The sequence below is a fragment of the Podarcis bocagei genome (assembly GCF_964188305.1).
Source record: "Podarcis bocagei genome assembly, chromosome: Z".
Classification (NCBI taxonomy): domain Eukaryota; kingdom Metazoa; phylum Chordata; class Lepidosauria; order Squamata; family Lacertidae; genus Podarcis; species Podarcis bocagei.
The window spans coordinates 52008239-52025011 of record NC_138140.1 but is presented as its reverse complement, the minus strand read 5'-3'; the positions used below and the strand labels follow the sequence as shown (position 1 = coordinate 52025011).

At 45.9% G+C, this 16773-nt stretch overlaps 1 protein-coding gene and 2 long non-coding RNA genes across 3 annotated transcripts in view; 2 read left to right on the top strand and 1 right to left on the bottom strand.

Annotated features, from left to right (window-relative positions):
* Window positions 1-16071, top strand: part of HS6ST2 (heparan sulfate 6-O-sulfotransferase 2) — a 166554-nt gene extending 150483 nt beyond the window's left edge. The window contains exon 2 of the mRNA XM_081180513.1: window positions 9666-16071. Within this exon, the coding sequence (XP_081036639.1) occupies window positions 9666-10365 (700 nt within the window). The 3' untranslated portion in view covers window positions 10366-16071. The remainder of the gene's footprint in view (window positions 1-9665) is intronic.
* LOC308579434 overlaps window positions 1-16773 on the bottom strand; it is a 38582-nt gene that overhangs the window by 391 nt on the left and 21418 nt on the right. The gene's annotated exons all lie outside the window — the stretch shown is intronic.
* On the top strand, window positions 5503-8518 carry LOC308579452. The gene is made up of 3 exons (XR_014004490.1): window positions 5503-6523; window positions 6981-7057; window positions 8460-8518. It is a non-coding gene; the product is annotated as an uncharacterized lncRNA (long non-coding RNA).

Sequence of the window (16773 nt, the reverse complement as noted above, 5' to 3'; positions counted from 1 at the left end):
GCACCTTTGCTAACCCAGTTCCAGCTCCCTCTGCACATATAACAAATCCCACAAAGGCTTTAACAGAGAACTTTGCATGTCATTCCCACCTCCCAGCACCTGACCAAAGCCCCCTCCATTTACACCCACCCCCTCGCCATTCCCCCCAAGGCTCACCCCGGACCCTTCCCACCCCTTTTGAAGGAGGAGATGCTTCACAGAAGGCACTTCATACCTTTCCCAAGCATGCCTGCTGTTCCTCAGTTGGCTGTGATGACATCTTACATTTTTATGCTTATAGGAAGATAACAATTCTGCTCTAACAAGAGATCATCAGTTTCATGCTGTTTTCCCATAGCAACCAACACCCTCACAGAAGAGCTATTTAAACAACTGTACCTGGTAGAAGCTCCTTGTAATTGAACCAACAGTGAAGCACTGTTGTTATTTACTACTACTACTACTACTACTACTACTACTACTACTACTACTACTATTACTATTTCAGTGACTGACTTTTCTACCAAAGGATTCTGGCTATGTCACAGTAACAGTGATGCAAATGCTTTCCATAGCATATCAGTCGCATTTTACAGATGACTGTAATTTTCCAAATGTCAGAGTTCTTCTCCTAGAGGAGCAAGCATCCCAACAGGCAAAATAGATTTGCCTCCTTAATATATAACTGTGCTGGCTTTCCACCTCCCTGCCTCTCCCAGTCACACACACATATATCCCAAATGAAATCTTTTGTGTGCTATATTATTAATCAAGGAGGCATGAAGATTCTTAGGAGGGCAACTGGATTCTCGAAAATGAAAAGCGGCCACACTCCTCGTTCTGTAAGCTGTTTACTGTGGGGTGGCAGATTTTACAGGCTTTTGTAGGGCACATTCCACCAAAGTATCTGATTGCAGCCTGAAACCAATTCTTGCACTTGCTTTGAGATAGCACCAGCGTGGTCTGTAAAATATTTCTGTTTGGATCACAAGGCCGTCCTGCATTCTGAAGTTACTCCAGCAACTCTCGTCTAGTACTGTTGGGTGGTTGTAGAATGAGAAGGTTCAGTCCACCTGGGAGGGGTTTAATACAGCAGCTGCTGAGGGTGGTGTGGAGTGGGGTGTTTTCTGCAGAAAGCTTTCTACCACTGTATTCTTCTCTGGTGAAAATTTTTCCTTTTTTTAAAAAAAGTATTTTGCTTAATAAAATGAATTCAGAGTCATGGGAAGAGGCAGGCCAGGCAAGTGAAGGGCTGGGTGATTTCCCACCCTCTCTTGCACCACTGTCTCCCAGAACCAGGAGGGGAGTGAAGAGGTAAGAGCAGAGGCAGCTTTCCCATAGGTGCAGTCTCTGGCTGCATGCGCACATCCATCCAGAGGGAGGTACATACCGTAATTTTCACTCCAAAACACGCACTTTTTTGCTCCTAGAAAGTAAGGGAAAATGCCTGTGCGTGTTACGGAGCAAATGCACTTGACCGGAGCCATGGCTGCCGTCAGTCAAGCAAAGCGGGAGCCGCTTGCAGGGCTTTGCACGGCTCTAACTTTGCTTGCTTTACAGCCAGGAGGAGGGAGGGAAGGAGAGCCATGGCAGCAAAGCGGGCAGCAGCCGCTTACACACAAGGAGGGACAGACGGGAGCCATAGCGAGCCGGAAAAAGCGCCGTGTAGCCAGCAACAGCTGCTGCAGCCTCAGCTAGCAAAGGTCCGTGCGCTCTCTAAATGAAGCAATGAGGCTGCAGAGGGACGGCAGGGCACAGGAGGGCTCTGAGCCACGAGCGCAGTGAAAACCAGTAAAAAGGTTTTTTAAAAGGCTGCTGGGGACAGGAGGGCACAGGATGAGGGAGAGGGGGAAATTACGATTCTCCCAGCGTCTCAGCTGATCCGCTGAGGAGGACTTGGGTTGCAGGGGATTCGCCATTAGCTGCGTAAAGCAGCAAAGAGGGAGAGAAGGAGCAAAGCGGGAGAGGAAAGGAGCTGCTTACACTGCTGTAAGTAGCTGCTGTCTGGTTGGCTCCTTTAAAGCAACAGTGCTCTTTCCCTCCCCACTCCCCGCTCAGCTCACTGAAAAGCTCCTTCTCCACCCACCCCACGCGAGCTCCTTCTCCCCTTAAACCCCTCTTCTGCATCATTAGCAGCATCCTTCTCCACACACCCCACGCATGTTCCTTCTTCCCTTAAACCCCTCTTCTGCATTATTAGCAGCATCCTTCTCCACACACCCCACACGTGTTCCTTGTCCCTTGAATGCTTTTCCTTCCCTCCCCACTTAAAACGTGGTTACAAAGCACGGATCCACATGGATCCTCAGGATTTTTGCACTGGGTCACCCCAAGTTCACCATCAGATCACATAGCATATCCATGGCTACAGCCTGCACCAAAAAACACACACGCACCCACTGTTTCATGGGGCTGCAATGGCGCAAAAACGTGGTTACAAAGCATGGATCCATGTGGATCCTCAGGATTTTTGCATTGGGCTACCCCAAACTCACCGTCAGATCACGTCTGTGGCCACAGCATGAACCACAAAAATCATACATCCACTGTTTCGTTTAGAATATTTTTTTCTTGTTTTCCTCCTCTAAAAACTACGTGCGTGTTATGGTCAGGTGCGTGTTATAGAGCGAAAAATACGGTAAACTGGGGGGGGTCCCCTGTTGCTGCAACTGCTCCATAGAGTGCAGACCTGGGAACAGCTGTCCAGATGCTAAATGGGTGTGCATTGGTATTCGGAGCCGTAGAAACTACTGTTAATTGTCCTCTTTTGACAAGGAAGAATTGGCTATTAGGGGTGTGTCTTCCTTTGGCTGGGGAGCATCCTTGACACTATGTCCTCTTAAATGTGGAAGTAGGGAATCATCGTTGCATTTTGTTTTTGTTATGTGCTTTGTGTTTCTGTTCTGTATTTTTTTTGTTGTGACCTGCCTTGAGATCTTCAGGTGAAGGGCTGTATGTTAAATAAATAAATAAATAAATAAATAAATAAATAAATAAATAAATACGCTGTTCCATCCAACTTGGTTTTGACCACATTGAGTGGCAGCGGTTTTCCAGGCCAGGGTCTTTTCCCAGCCATACCTAGAGATACCAGGAATTGAACCTGGGTCTTGTTTTTTGCATGCAAAGCACATTTTCTACCCCTGAGCTACAAATACTCCCAAGGAAGATGCCTTAAACTGAGTCCAGCCAGTGATCCAGCTATATCTGCATTGTCTCCACGCTGACTGGTGGTGGTTCTTTGGATTGTCTTCCAGCTCTACCTAAAGGTGTCAGGAATTGAAACTGGGATCTTCTCTGTGCAAAACAGGTGCTTTATCAGTGATGTGCAAACTAATAACTAACGAAGGCCCTTCCTCATAACGTAACTAATTAGATACAATGCTTGTCAAACTGGTTAGTTTCAGATTTGTAGTTAACCTTTATGTACAAGCTCACAGCTTTTCGGGTGTGCTGAAACTGAAACGTGGTGTTCCCCCCATCCCTTTTAATAATTGAAAACAATGTAAGTGTATACTGTTGCACTGTCCTGTCTTTTTCAGTAAAAATCATTTCCAGCTTGGAATTTGCTTGAATTTAACATTTGCACCACACAGTGGCGTAGCGTGGGTTGTCAGCACCCAGGGCAAGGCAAGTAATTTGCGCCCCCTAACCCTTGGATTTTAGCACTGATTTTAGCAGTGCGAGCGCGCACCCCCAGATGTTGCGCCCGGTGCCGCCGGCCCCCCCTGCACCCCCACGCTACACCACTGGCACCACATCAGGCATGCTTTATCTATTCCTTTCTTTGTAATCAAATGCTCCCCTTCTGCTGCCTTTGATTATTGGAAGACATTTTGAGAGATAAGGCACATTAGAAAACATTGCCTAATTGTTTTTTAAAACTCAAATGTTTTCTGGAAAATTCACCTTACTCGCTCTGTGCCAAAAACTGTTTTTGAAAATGTCCACCACTTCCAGAGAGAGTTGCTATGCAGTGTGAAAAGAGCATGGAATAAACTCCCAAGGCCCAAAATCTTCCTGGCGGCATAGAATGGCTTTGGAGCACAGGCATAACCTTTGAGATGAACCCGGCAGCACATCTAGTCCTTTAGCAGAAAGCACCTTTCCCATTCCCTGCTTTTTAACAAAACAGCAGCAGGACTGAGGTTCAGGTTGTAACACAATACCTTAATTCACTGGATGCTAAGAGGAGTAAATGCTAATGACTCCTCAAAGGTACTTGGCATTTATGTTCACTAAAAACATTCACTCTCTCCTTAATGGGCCATGACTTCAAACTGGGACTTTTACAAGTCTCCTGTGCTACTCAGGATGGAGATGGGAGCCCACCTGATTATGCCTGCAAGGAAGTGCTGCTGCTTTCCCCTTGAGTCCTCATGCTTGACCTTGAAAACAGGAATCAATGAGTGTGCAAAGAAATGCATTGTGTCACTGTGCATTTCCACTGGGTATAGTAAGATACAGAGTTGTGCCATCATGTATTAATTATGAAAGGCAGAAAATGAGCTGTGGCAAGAGGTTGCTTTTTTTCTGTTTGCTGCAAGTAACTCTTCTGCAGAGTTATGCAGCCACTTCCCCCAATTTAATTTTGATATATGTGCCAGATTGGAAGCACAGCTTTAGTGAGTCATAGGTTGTCTTTAAATATTACTAGCCTCCTTGAATCCCAGCTTGGGAGAAAGACAGGATATAAATGCATTAAACAAACAGACAAGAGAACTTAAACCAGAAAGACCAAGAGACAGAGGAAGCCTGTTGATTTGCTTTCTTACACTTGTAAATCAGGTGTGGAGAACCTTTAGCCCTCCGGAAATTCCTGGACTCCCATTTCCCATCATCCCTGGCCACTGGCCATGCTTGCAAAGGTTTGTAGGGGTTGTAGTTCAGCTGCATCTGGAGGGTGGCCAAAGGTTTGCCACTCCTGCACTAAATAAACACACAGAGAGCTGTAAATGCAACACATCACAACAAATCCTGACATTCCCTTCAGCAAAGAGTTAGCATGCTCATCTCACGGCGCACAGCAGATGTTCCTCATGTACCAAAAAAAAAAAAATCCACCTCAACAGCTCAAGGGCCCCCAGTGTTCACTTGCTCCTTAGAGATAGTATCCTGGTCCTCAAATTAAACCTTTCCTTTCCTTTGTTGTTCTATCTTGTCTGCTTGGCTCGTAACACCGGCATTCGTTAACTTGGAAAAATCCATCTGTATACTTTCCTTAAAAGCCATTTCTACACCAGAGATTCCCATGCCTTTGCTAAGGGGGCCTTTGGCTGGGAGAGAAGCAATTTCTACTGGAGAGTCTGCTCCTTTTCAAAATGATTGTGCTTTTCTCTGGACCCACTGGTGCCTCCCCCACCCCACCCCTGCCCCACAGCCTCCATCCTTCTCTCTTTATCTAACCCAGGGATTGTCAACCTGGTCCCTGCCGCCCACTAGTGGGTGTTTCAGAATTCCAGGTGGGCGGTAGGGGATTCTATGGCACAAGCTGAATCCTCCTTCCATCAAGCACTTGGGGGCGGTAAGGAAATTTACCATCAAGAAAGATGCATTAGTGGGCAGTAGGTATGAAAAGGTTGACTACCCCTGATCTAACCCCTGAATCAACTTTCTGCCATCACGGACAACCCCCAGGTAGAGTGAAAAGGTTAAAAGAATTTGAGAGCTATGATGAGATGCATGCTGAATGCATTGATCCTGCCAAAGGATTTGTTTCCCTTTCTGTGTTAACCGCTTATTGATTGTCACAATGACCTTTGTCTTTGTGATTTTTTGTTGGCCTCTTTCCTACCACAGAATCTTGGTTGGGTCTTCTTTGCGCAGACCTGGCTCTCCTACCCAAACACAGAAAGCAGCAGCTCAGGGGTAAAGCACCTGCTTCACATGCAGAATTTCACAAGTTCAATCTCTGGCATCTCTGGGTTGGCTGGAAAGACGGCTTGAAACCCCAGGGAGCCACTGCCAGTCCATGTAGGCAATGCTAACATCAGTGGGCAGCTTCCTGTACTACACCAAGTGAGACCACTGGTCCATCTCTCCCTTTATTGTCTACACCAGGGATAGGGAGCCTGTGGCCCACCAGATGTTGGACTGCAGCTCCCATAATCCTCAGCCACAGGTCCCCATACCTGGTCTACACTCCCAAGGGTTTCGGACAGGAGTTTTTTTCCCAGCTGTCTTTGGAGACACCAGGAGTTGAACCTGGGGCTCCTGCACATAACACTTGTGCTCTGTCACTGAGCTATGTCCTTTCTTCCGTGCTCACGGGGAAAAGAAAATGGCGGCTGTGTCCGTGCGATGTGGAGCTCTGACCACACCACAGAATTGTTGCTGTGAGAGCCAGCAGCTGGAGCATTTGGAGTTCTGAATGCAGGAAAGACTGTTTGTGGCCTGTGGGGTGTTTTCTTCCCCTCACAGTAATGCCTGGGAAGGCGGTGAGGGAAAACTGAAAGAGGGACACTGGCAAAGCCACCCAGCAGACCTCAAGGCTGAGCTGGGTGTTACCAACATGGCTACACAGGGAACATCTGGAAAAAGAAATGTATGAAACAGGATGTTGAAGTGTTCTGTGTTGTTTTCACAAGATGGTGCCGGGAATACATGGGGAGGAGACATGGCGAGGCCGTCGCTGTGTGCCTCTTGAGATGCTGATGTTTTAGACCACAGCACAGGCTGGTTCTGATGGGAGTTGTTGTCCAAAACATCAGGAGGATGCCATGTTGGCTGAGCCTGGCCTAATCCAACTGCTGTGAGGATAAATTGAGAGAGTCCCATGTGGGCTGCCCTTAGCTCTTTGGAGGGAAGTTCAAATAAGTGAATTTCTTTGACTCATACCCAGTGGGAGCTTAAAATACATAGGGGTTTGCCTCATACGCTTTCGAACCTCACGTGCTGGCTTTCTGCCTTGGTTAGCTAGCTGTCTGCCAGCCACTTCTCAGGAATGTAACTTGCCCCTTTTCTATGCATTTTCTCCTGTATTTCTGAAATACCTTCCACAGCTGCCTCTCCTTCTGATCTGCTGCTTCTGTTAAAGCTCATCCAAGCTTGGTTTTCTGTGGAACAGTGACATCTTGAGGTGTGTCCAAGCATTGGAGAAATGGGTGGGAAAGGCTAGAAATATTAAACGTGATTATTTGCCATTTTACTATGGTGGTCTCTAGGGCTTGCTCAGCTGTGATATCAGAGCTCACAGAATTATGCCCCTTCCCTTAGGAGACCCTGGGTTTATTGCTTGTTTGGGAAAATCTCTGGTTCTCCAGATGCTTCTGAACTGCAGCTCCCATCATCCCATGCCATTGGCCATGTTGCCTAGGGCTGGTGGGAGCTGGAGTTCAACCATGCCTGGCAGGTCAAAGGTTAGTAGAGTGTGGGCACAGTGGAGTTGTGCCAAAGCCTTCGTGGAAAGTGGGCTTTGAGGAAGGAATTTGAGAATTAACAATGTGCAGGTGTTTTGGAAGGCTGTTGTCAGGGAACTGCCATCGGCTCAGGGGCGATAGGGGAAAAGGCGGGTGGATTACAGAGAGCCCTCAAAGATCGTGGGAAGCAGCACTTCCTCAGCGGAGGAAGGAAGCCCCGCCTCTAGTGGAGAGGAGATGCAGGGGTCGGAGGATGCAAGGCGGTGCCAGGCGCCTTGCCTGAGCAAAGCGGGGAGGAGGGAACTCCCCTGTAACCCAAGCCTTCCTTGCGCAGTAGGCTTTCGCCCAGAGAGGGGAGGCACAGACTGGGGGTCAAGAAACTACTCTGCTGAGGAAGATTTAAGGACCGCCCACTCTCAGATCCTGCCAGTGAATGAGCAAGACATGGAATAGAGGCGCTCTGTATTCTAAAGGTTTTTTTAGCACCAATAAGAAAGCTTTAGAACAGACTAGGGAGGCATATTGCCTGATTGCTCTTGAGCAACCACCTCTAACAGCTGTCAACAATACTATGAATGTCAGGTCAAAGCTCCTGGAGTCAGCTGCTGCTGCAGAACATGGTGGCGGGGGGGGGGGGGACTACCACCGGCATATAACACCTTGCCTCTGGAATTTGTGCTGCCTGTCCAATTTGACACATTGGGCCAAGTTCAAGATGTTGGCACTAACATAAGCCCCTTGGCCTTATCTCTCATACGTCCTGTCTGCAGGAGAACCTCTCCTGCAAATTCTGAAGGTCTCAGAAGCTCACTCTGCAGTAACTCAGGGCAGGGCTTTTAGCGTGGCTGCACCTGTTCTGTGGAATAGCGTTCTGTGCCTAGGGTTCTTGAGCAGAGCTGAGGAAGCTATTAGCAGTGAATCTGAAACTCAAGCCTCTCCCTGCAAAAATCCTGCAGTGTCTCAGAAACCAGTTTTCCCATCCCAGGGTGGGTGCAACCAGGTGCTGACCACAACGGTCTTGCCATATTATTCCCAGCTCTGCTCTTTGCCTGCCCAGCACTGTTCAAAGCAACAGCTGTTCCTCTTCAGTTCTCCTTGACAACTGAATACATATGTTTACAGCCTGCATAGCTGGTCTCTGGAGCAGCAATCCAGACCTACTTCAGTGCAAGTTCTGCAAGGCAAGTGACTCACCCTTCGCAAGCAGACTGGGAAGTGGGGGGTGGGGTGGGGTCAGAATCTGTGCAATTGCTGCAGGGCTGTTGATTTTTTGTTTGTTTTTTTACACAAACTTTGGACTTTGGACTAAACATCATGAAGATTCCGCCTTCAAAACTTGATTTGTGCTTGCTGTGCTGCCTGTAGAACTGTTCTCTTCTGTTCCATTTCGTTTCTTCTTGGGGTTTTTTGTTTTTTTTAAGTGTGTCACTAAAAGATGCATATTTGATGGGGAGTGGAGCCTGTGCTGCTCCTTGAGGCATGTGATACATTATTATTCATGGCACACACAAGTACCGTTCTCCACCACATGCGTATGGTGCAGAGGTGATGGGCCTCGGGTCAAGGGTCCAGATCAGACCCTCCAGAATTCTCTTTAGGGTGTCTTTAGGGTACCACAAAACTCTCTTTTTTGCCTTTCCCTCTTTTCAGACCTCTTCCTCTGGACCCTGTTGTCAGGAGTTGGAGTCAGGCGGAGGTCAGCAATAAAACAATAAATGTCAGGCTTCAGGGAATTCGCTTCCTGTGTCAGTGAAGTGAACTCTTTATCCAAGGGAACAAAATCATAACTCTTCCCTGTAGGTCTTGCCCCAATGAAGGTCCCTGCCTTTCCACTGCTCTGTTAGCCTCTGCATGTTCGGGGGGAGGGGAGCTGGCCGTAGCAGGAGGAGGAGACTCACTGAATTCTTCAGCAGCCTGCCTCCTCTCTGTCTCCTGGCCCTCCTCCTCTCTTGCCTGTGATTCTGCACTGCTCTCTGCTGCAGCTGCTTCCTGCTCACTAAACCCTGTTGCCTCTTCAGCTTCTGACACCTTCTCCTCCCAGTCTGGTCCCTCTTCTCGCTCTGATCAGGCATCGTCGACCCACCACCAGTCCCCTGGCTCTGATCCTTCTTCCCCTGGAGGTTCCCTTGGGGGTTTCCCAGCTGGTGCCTCCCACCACTCCTCTGCGTCCAACCAGTTCCTCCAGCACCTCGGATTTGGCAGATGGTAGACCAGGATTACCTTTTCAACAAAGGAACCAAAGAGAAAAAAAAGCTCTTGTTCTTGTAGTCGGATAAAGTGCCATACACTAATGTGATTGTAAAATCTCTCTTTGCCTTCCCTCTTCAGAAACTTCTACTACATCACGATCCTCCGGGACCCGGTGTCTCGGTACTTGAGCGAATGGAGGCATGTCCAAAGAGGAGCAACCTGGAAAGCATCATTGCATGTCTGCGACGGGAGATCACCAACTTCTGAAGAGCTGCCCAGCTGTTACTCGGGGGATGACTGGTCTGGCTGCTCCTTGCAGGAGTTCATGGACTGCCCGTACAATCTCGCCAACAACCGCCAGGTCCGCATGCTGGCAGACCTCAGCCTGGTGGGATGCTACAATTTGTCCGTCATGCCAGAAGAGCAGCGGAACAAGGTTCTTCTGGACAGTGCCAAGGAGAACCTGAAGCGGATGGCTTTCTTTGGCCTGACGGAGTTTCAGAGGAAGACTCAGTACCTCTTTGAGAAGACATTTAACATGGTCTTCATCTCCCCGTTCACACAGTACAATAGCACACGAGCCTCCAGTGTGGACATTGACGAAGAGACCCAGAAGCACATCGAGGCTCTCAATTTTTTAGACATGGAGCTGTATGAATATGCAAAAGATCTTTTCCTGCAACGTTATCAGTATATGAGGCAGAAGGAGCACCAGGAGGCAAGGCGGAAGCGCCAGGAGCAACGGAAGATCTGGAGAGCTAAGCAGGTCCACAGCAAGGAGCAGAGCAGCACAAATGCAACAACTGACTACATCGGGAGTGTGGAGCAGTGGCGATAATAACAGGGGGCAAGGTGTGTTTTTAGGGAGATCCAGATTTGAAAAGCCAGGGCAGGGTTGCAAAATAGAGAGGAAGGATGAAGCAGCCAAGCAAATTTGTGCTCCTTTGAGGGCTGGGGAACGGATACAAGTCTTCTGGCCTGTGGCCTTTGCCAATGCTTTGTGCATTAAATGTCGTGCCCAGTGTGGGTTAACCTCACCTCTGTGTGTCTCAGATCTGTCCCTTTCTAAAAACAACAAACCATGCTGGCCTGTTTAAGCAGCAGTTTTTTGGAAATGATTGCTTGGGCAAAACCAAACATAAAAACTGATTGACATGGTTAAAGCTGAAAAAGTTGGGGAACTTTTTATTTTAATTTTTTTGAGGTGGGGAAAGTATGCTTTTGATGGGCAGGGCATGAGCTGTGGGTTGCCTATCCACCCATTTTGTCTTGCAGGGCTGGGGATTCTGTGGCCTTACAGATAGTCAAGACTACAATTCCCAACATCCTTGACCCATTGGGCCGTGAAAGCTGGTGGGAGTTGGAGTGCAAAGAGACATGGAGGGTGGCAGATGTTCCCTGATCTGTAGCCTTCTGGGGAAATCCCCAAAACTGTTCTTTTCAGGCCAACTCAGCCCCTTATCTCCAGGATGAAAGCTTTTTCAGCTTGGCATTAGCCATCAGAGTGACGGTCTGTTCCGTTTGGTAGCAGAAGTTTTAATAAGGACTGCGGTGGCCATAGTGAGCCCCACTGAATACTGTCGTTTGGGGGCCACATTTCTGCTCCACGTCATAAGATCTCATCATATGAGGTTGGACAGAAGAACATTGAGGTCCTTTCCAACTCTACAGTTCTACGATTCTTTGTTATACAAGGTCTGTGGAGCCTGCCTCCAAAGGTAGTTTGGGATGTTTGGGGCAAATAAAACACCCATTTCCCAGAGTTTGGGAGTTCAAGGCATGATAGTCACGATTGTGCTTTGCTAGGTGGCTTCCACATGGGAAACACACAACCAGAATAAAGCATCCCATTGGAATATCTCTTACCCCCCCTCCGTTATTTTATTTCATGAATGTATTTTCATAGGCCAACTGCTTTTAGCACATACCAAATATGAATTCTGATTAACGGGGTGTCTGAAGAAGAAAATACATTGGCTTTTTAACAAAGAATAGAAGGATTTTGTCTATAATTATTTATAACTCATTTTTAAAAATCTTCCTACTGCTGTTAATGAATTTTAAGCTTGTTTCATTTCATGTTCAATTGGAGTTGAGAATATTCTCTCAATGATCTGGAGGACATTTAGACTAGCTTAATACAACAACAGAAAAATACTGTTACAGAATTACTTTGTGCAATTGAATTGGAATCCATTTTGAAGATGTTGGGATGGGGAGAGAGGCAACTCTTGTATTCCTGTCCAGTTTCAACAACTCTCCTTTCACGTATTTATCTAGCAGGATTTGATCATTTTGTATATTGCTGCCCAGAACGTTTTCGATCGAAGCTGTATTTTTAAAAAGGATTTATTAGGGAGGGGATATGCCTGGACTGGTGGTTTGCTTTTGATCCGCTCTTTCTAGTATGATGCAGAATTTGAGCTCTCATTTTTGTAATATTTGTGAGCCCACCAAGGAGTCCTAGGGGGTCTCCCATCCAGACACCTGCTAGAACCAGACCTGCTTAGTTCCAGCCTCGGGTGCCTTCAGACTGTGACTTAGGGCCTCATGGTCCTTCTGAGGTGCATAGAGTTGAGAAAGGGAGAGAGGGCTGAGCCACAGACTTTGAAGTAGCCATATTTCTTACATTTGGTGCCAGCTCAACACCAGAATTACTCTTCTGCCGCCACTTGAAATGCTTGCCCTGTTCTAACAAGGGAAAGTCACGTGCAGAAGACAGCCTGAGTATGGATCTTCTTTGCTGGTTTGCGAACAAGTGCTTACAGGTACCTGAAGCAGGTAATAAGCATATGAAATTGCCTTATACTGAGTCTGATTATTTGTTCATCTAACCCAGAGTTTTCTGCTCTGATGGATTGTGGCTTCCCACAGAATCTGGCTGGCCACTATGTTAACAGGATGCTAGACGAAAAGTGTCATTTGTCTGATCTAGCAGGGCTTTTCTCGTGTTCTGTTGGGGTCTTTCCCAGCCCTACTGCTTGAGATAGGCGGTGGTTTTTAATGGTGATGGAACCTGTTACCTTTTGCTCTTCCTCTGTGTGGAGAAGGGCTGTATCTCAGTGGTGGAGCACATTCTCAACATGCCAAAGACCTTTGAACATAGGGAGGTCAAAGGGATTAATCTTTGATGCTCTGAAGAAAACTGCCCTTCATGCCGGAGACTAGGCAGTTTTCGGACATGGTGAGTGACTTGGAGCAAAGGACCTCCATCGTGCCCAAACACCACAGAATAGTCCTGTGAGTTAGTCCTCAGGGCATTAGGTCAGCTAAACCTCCCCTTTTAAAATTACTTTTGAGACTGTGATGAATTACGACTGAAGGGATCTGTGTGCCCCCTGAAACTTTCACAGTGAATGCAAACCGACTGCTATCATAAGAAGAGGCAATTATTAACGATTAACAGAATGGAAACGAAACAAAAAGCATGTTTTAATTGTCTGCAATGAAGAAAGATTATAAATAGATAAGGGTGCTCTGCTTGTTAAGAATTTTGATTTTACATTGTTTTTAACTCTCCATCCCTTTTGAGGAAGTGCTAGCCACAAAAGTGAAACTAAGCTCTCCAACTGTGTGTAAGAATTTACTTAGTTAAGGAGACAGACGCAATTTTTTAAGGCAGTCTGTTAAGGTGGAGAGTGAGTTCTTAATTAGACCAATGGCACTCAGTATGGAGAAAATACTGTTGAACACCCCATTGACAGTTGGTATCATGCAGCAATTATTGGATGAGCAATCAAAAGAGCTCAGAACTGAGATAAATAAAATGGTGAATGAAAATGTTTCAGAGAAAGGTCAGATTAAAGGAGACGTGGAACTTTTGGGAAATAATACTTAGAAAAATCTGCCAGAACATGAAAGTGGAATGGTGAAGTGGGAAGCAGCAGATGATGAAATGGGCCTTCAAACAGGTGCCTGGAGGAGTGAAACAGTCAAGCAATGGAGTTGTGATTCTGGACGACTGGAATGAAACCATTGGCGGAGAGATTAAGAAACATTCTGAGATGGCAGAGATAAAAGTCTACAATTTGAAATGAATTCAAAGGGGAAAACTATCAAGCTTCTGGTGATGCACTTGGAAAAAGAATGGAAGAAGTGGAAATGTTTTACATTAGTAGGATGGCTCGAAATGAAAGAAGTTCTTCTTTTTCTCCTGCTAAACTAGGATGGAAAATTAATGAATTAACGAATATTAATGAAATTAATATTAATGAATATACAATAAATAACTATGGATTGATATTTTAGTATACAATCACAACGGAGAGATTCCTTTATGAATAGAGATTAACGATTTATTGTTTTTTAACTGTGGAAGGGTTGCTGGAATTCCTTGGAGATAAATTCATCATACCGGAAGGAAGTCTTGATTTTCAATGATAATACCAATGGGAGAGCCCCCTTTAGACTTTGTGTGGAAGGGGAAATGATTGAACTTGAGGTCTGGGGTTGAAGATTGGGAAAACACCATCTAACAGAACAAGGAGCAGCTGGATATTATCATGGAATACAGCTAGATACCATCCTGAACACTCAGAATATTAAACAATATTTATATATATAATTGACAGGCAAAGAATAAGAAGTTTTCTTTATTTCTTTTCTCTCTTCTCATCTTTTTATTATCTTTATCTTCCTCTCTTCTTTTTCTTTTATCTACTTTGTTTTTCTTTATGTTTTGTTCTGTCCTTTGATGTCCTCTACTCTGGGTTAATGAGGGTGATGGCTGACTGGTGGAGGCAGGGAAGGGAAGATCTCTCAGAAGCAGAAAAGGAAGCTCCCGGGTGAAAGCTAGGAGGGTCTGCCCCCTTTTGTTTGAGCCGAGGGTTAGGAGGATCTACTTTTGTATTCTCCCCCTCCCCTTTCTCTTTTCCTTTCCTTTTTTCTTTCGTTGTTGTTTTTATTTGGATTTGGGTTTTTCCCTTAATGTATTGTAAGATGAAAAGTTTTAATTAAAAAAATATATGCAAAAAAGAAATTCCAGGGAAGTTGCTGCCATTCATTGTGGACAATACTGTCCTCTGACTCAGAATAAGGCAACTTCCTATGTGCCACTGAGCTCGCCTGCCTCTTCCTCCCCACTTCCAAATTAGATACTAATGTGTTACAACTAGGTCTGGGATCCCTGAGTTGGAGGATGATCAGGTTTGTTTAACGTGACAAGTCTGCATGTTCCTGCACCTACAAAACTTGGGACCATTGTCAGATACGCTTCTGCCTACCACTTACATGTGAAGTTTCTCCTAGTGAGCAATGTTTTCCAAGGGACTATAGATGACTGTAGGTCTCTAAGCCAGCCACCATTTGCATCTTAAGAGTGGGCCACTGATTGCATTTAAAAACAGCCACCATAAGTTTCCCAAATGTCTACCAGCACCCAACTAACTCTGGTTGCCTGGGGCTGGTGAGAGTTGTCAGCCAAAACCTCTGGACCGCACAAGGTTGGCAAAGGCTGTGCTAGAACTTTAGGATCGTTAGGAGAAGATACAATTTAGTTGCATTTTCTCTGTTGCTGGGAGACCAGCTGGGAGGCAAGGAACTGGACAATTTAATATGCTTGGACAAGGCAAATCTCTATGCAAAAATCTTGTGAATATGATGGTGATAAAAGAACAGGCTCTTCTACTTGATAGTCTAATGAGAACTGATGTTAATTTTGGTCTATGCACTCAGTAGCTGATTTTTCTTTTAATGGCCGGGGTTTACTTAGCTTAACCTTCCATCTGATCTGCAGGGCTGAAGGCACCTGGGGATGATGTTCCCTTATTTCATGCATACTAAATCTTAACTGGGCTCCTTTTGCACTATATGCCATTTATATGTGAGATTAATCAAGTAAGGCTGGGGCCCAGCCTATATGAGAGGCTTCACCAAAATAGACATTGCAACAACAATGCTGCCCATGTCTTCCTGCTTCACAGAGCAGCCCTAACCATGTCTGTTCAGAATTAACTCGCGTTGAGTTTAATGGAGCCCACACCCAGGACGTGGCTGTAGGGTTAAAGCCTACCTTCTCCAAAGTTTATTGCATCAGGCAATCTTTCAGAGGCCTAGTGGGTTTGCTAAACTTCAAAAATTTACGAGTGGGGAGGGAAAAGCCAGCACCGGCAAAATTTAAAGAATGAGTGTTTAAAATGCCAGTCTGGCATTTCCAGTGGAATTCCTTGGTTTTCACAGGGAGGGACAATGTGCTCTTGAAACCAGAGGGGGCTGCCTGTGCTGGGTGTCGGTTTGAAGCACCTTGCCTGATGTAGGAGATGCAACCTCGTTTTTATGCTGTGCTCTGCATGGTTTACAAAATAATAAAATACTAAACCCTTTCCTTTATTTTGTGTATACTGTTTGTTGTATATAAGGGATGTGTGCATATAAGGATTCAATTTTGTCATAACCACGCGGATTCAGTTGCTTTCCACTATAGGCCGCTATCTTGCTGTGTAGTTTTACGATGACAAAAAAGGGGGTTTGGGAAGGAAAGGAGTTCCATTGACTTTGATTGTGTAATTTAACAATAGAGTTGATAAAATAAACATTAATTGCAGTCTTTTGTTGTGGGTTGATTATTGAAACGACTCCGTCTGGCTCTGGGGTTGTGTTCCAAATCCGCTTTTCTAATCTCATAGCCTTATTTCAAGCAGGTTCATGTTCTTTTCTGTGCTCAAAAGAATCAAAAGGAGTTTTGCTCTGAACTAACAAATGGAAACCCACCAAAGGGGGGGGGGGGATGATGGCATCCAACACAGGAAGCTGCCATATACCAAGTCAGACCATGGCTTAGCTCAGTCCTGTCTAAAGCAGGGTTGGGAATTGTTTGTGACTCTCCAGATGTTGCCAGAGTCCAGATATGGCCTCCACATTGCTCAGAGGACACTGCTTCCCATCTCTGGATGCAAATTTAACACCTTTGCAAGGAGCCCCACCTGGAGACACTGTCCTATTCCACTTTTTGGTGTGCCTCCATCTATAATCCAAAGTCTGGGGAAACTGTATGAGGGCACTCCTGACAAATTCCTGACTTTAGGAAGTGGACCAAGCAAGGGTGGCATTAGAAGGTGGCTCAGCAGTGTGCCATGCTTAATTCCACCACCCCCTTGCTTGCATGGCAGTTTGATACAGTAAACAACAGTGCTAATGAGGTCCCAGCCTCCTGACACCTTAATTTTCAGAGGTTAGACATTGATTGATTGCTTGCTTGTTTACGTAGGCCTCTTCCATACTGCTCCTGAAAATCCACATTTTCCAAATC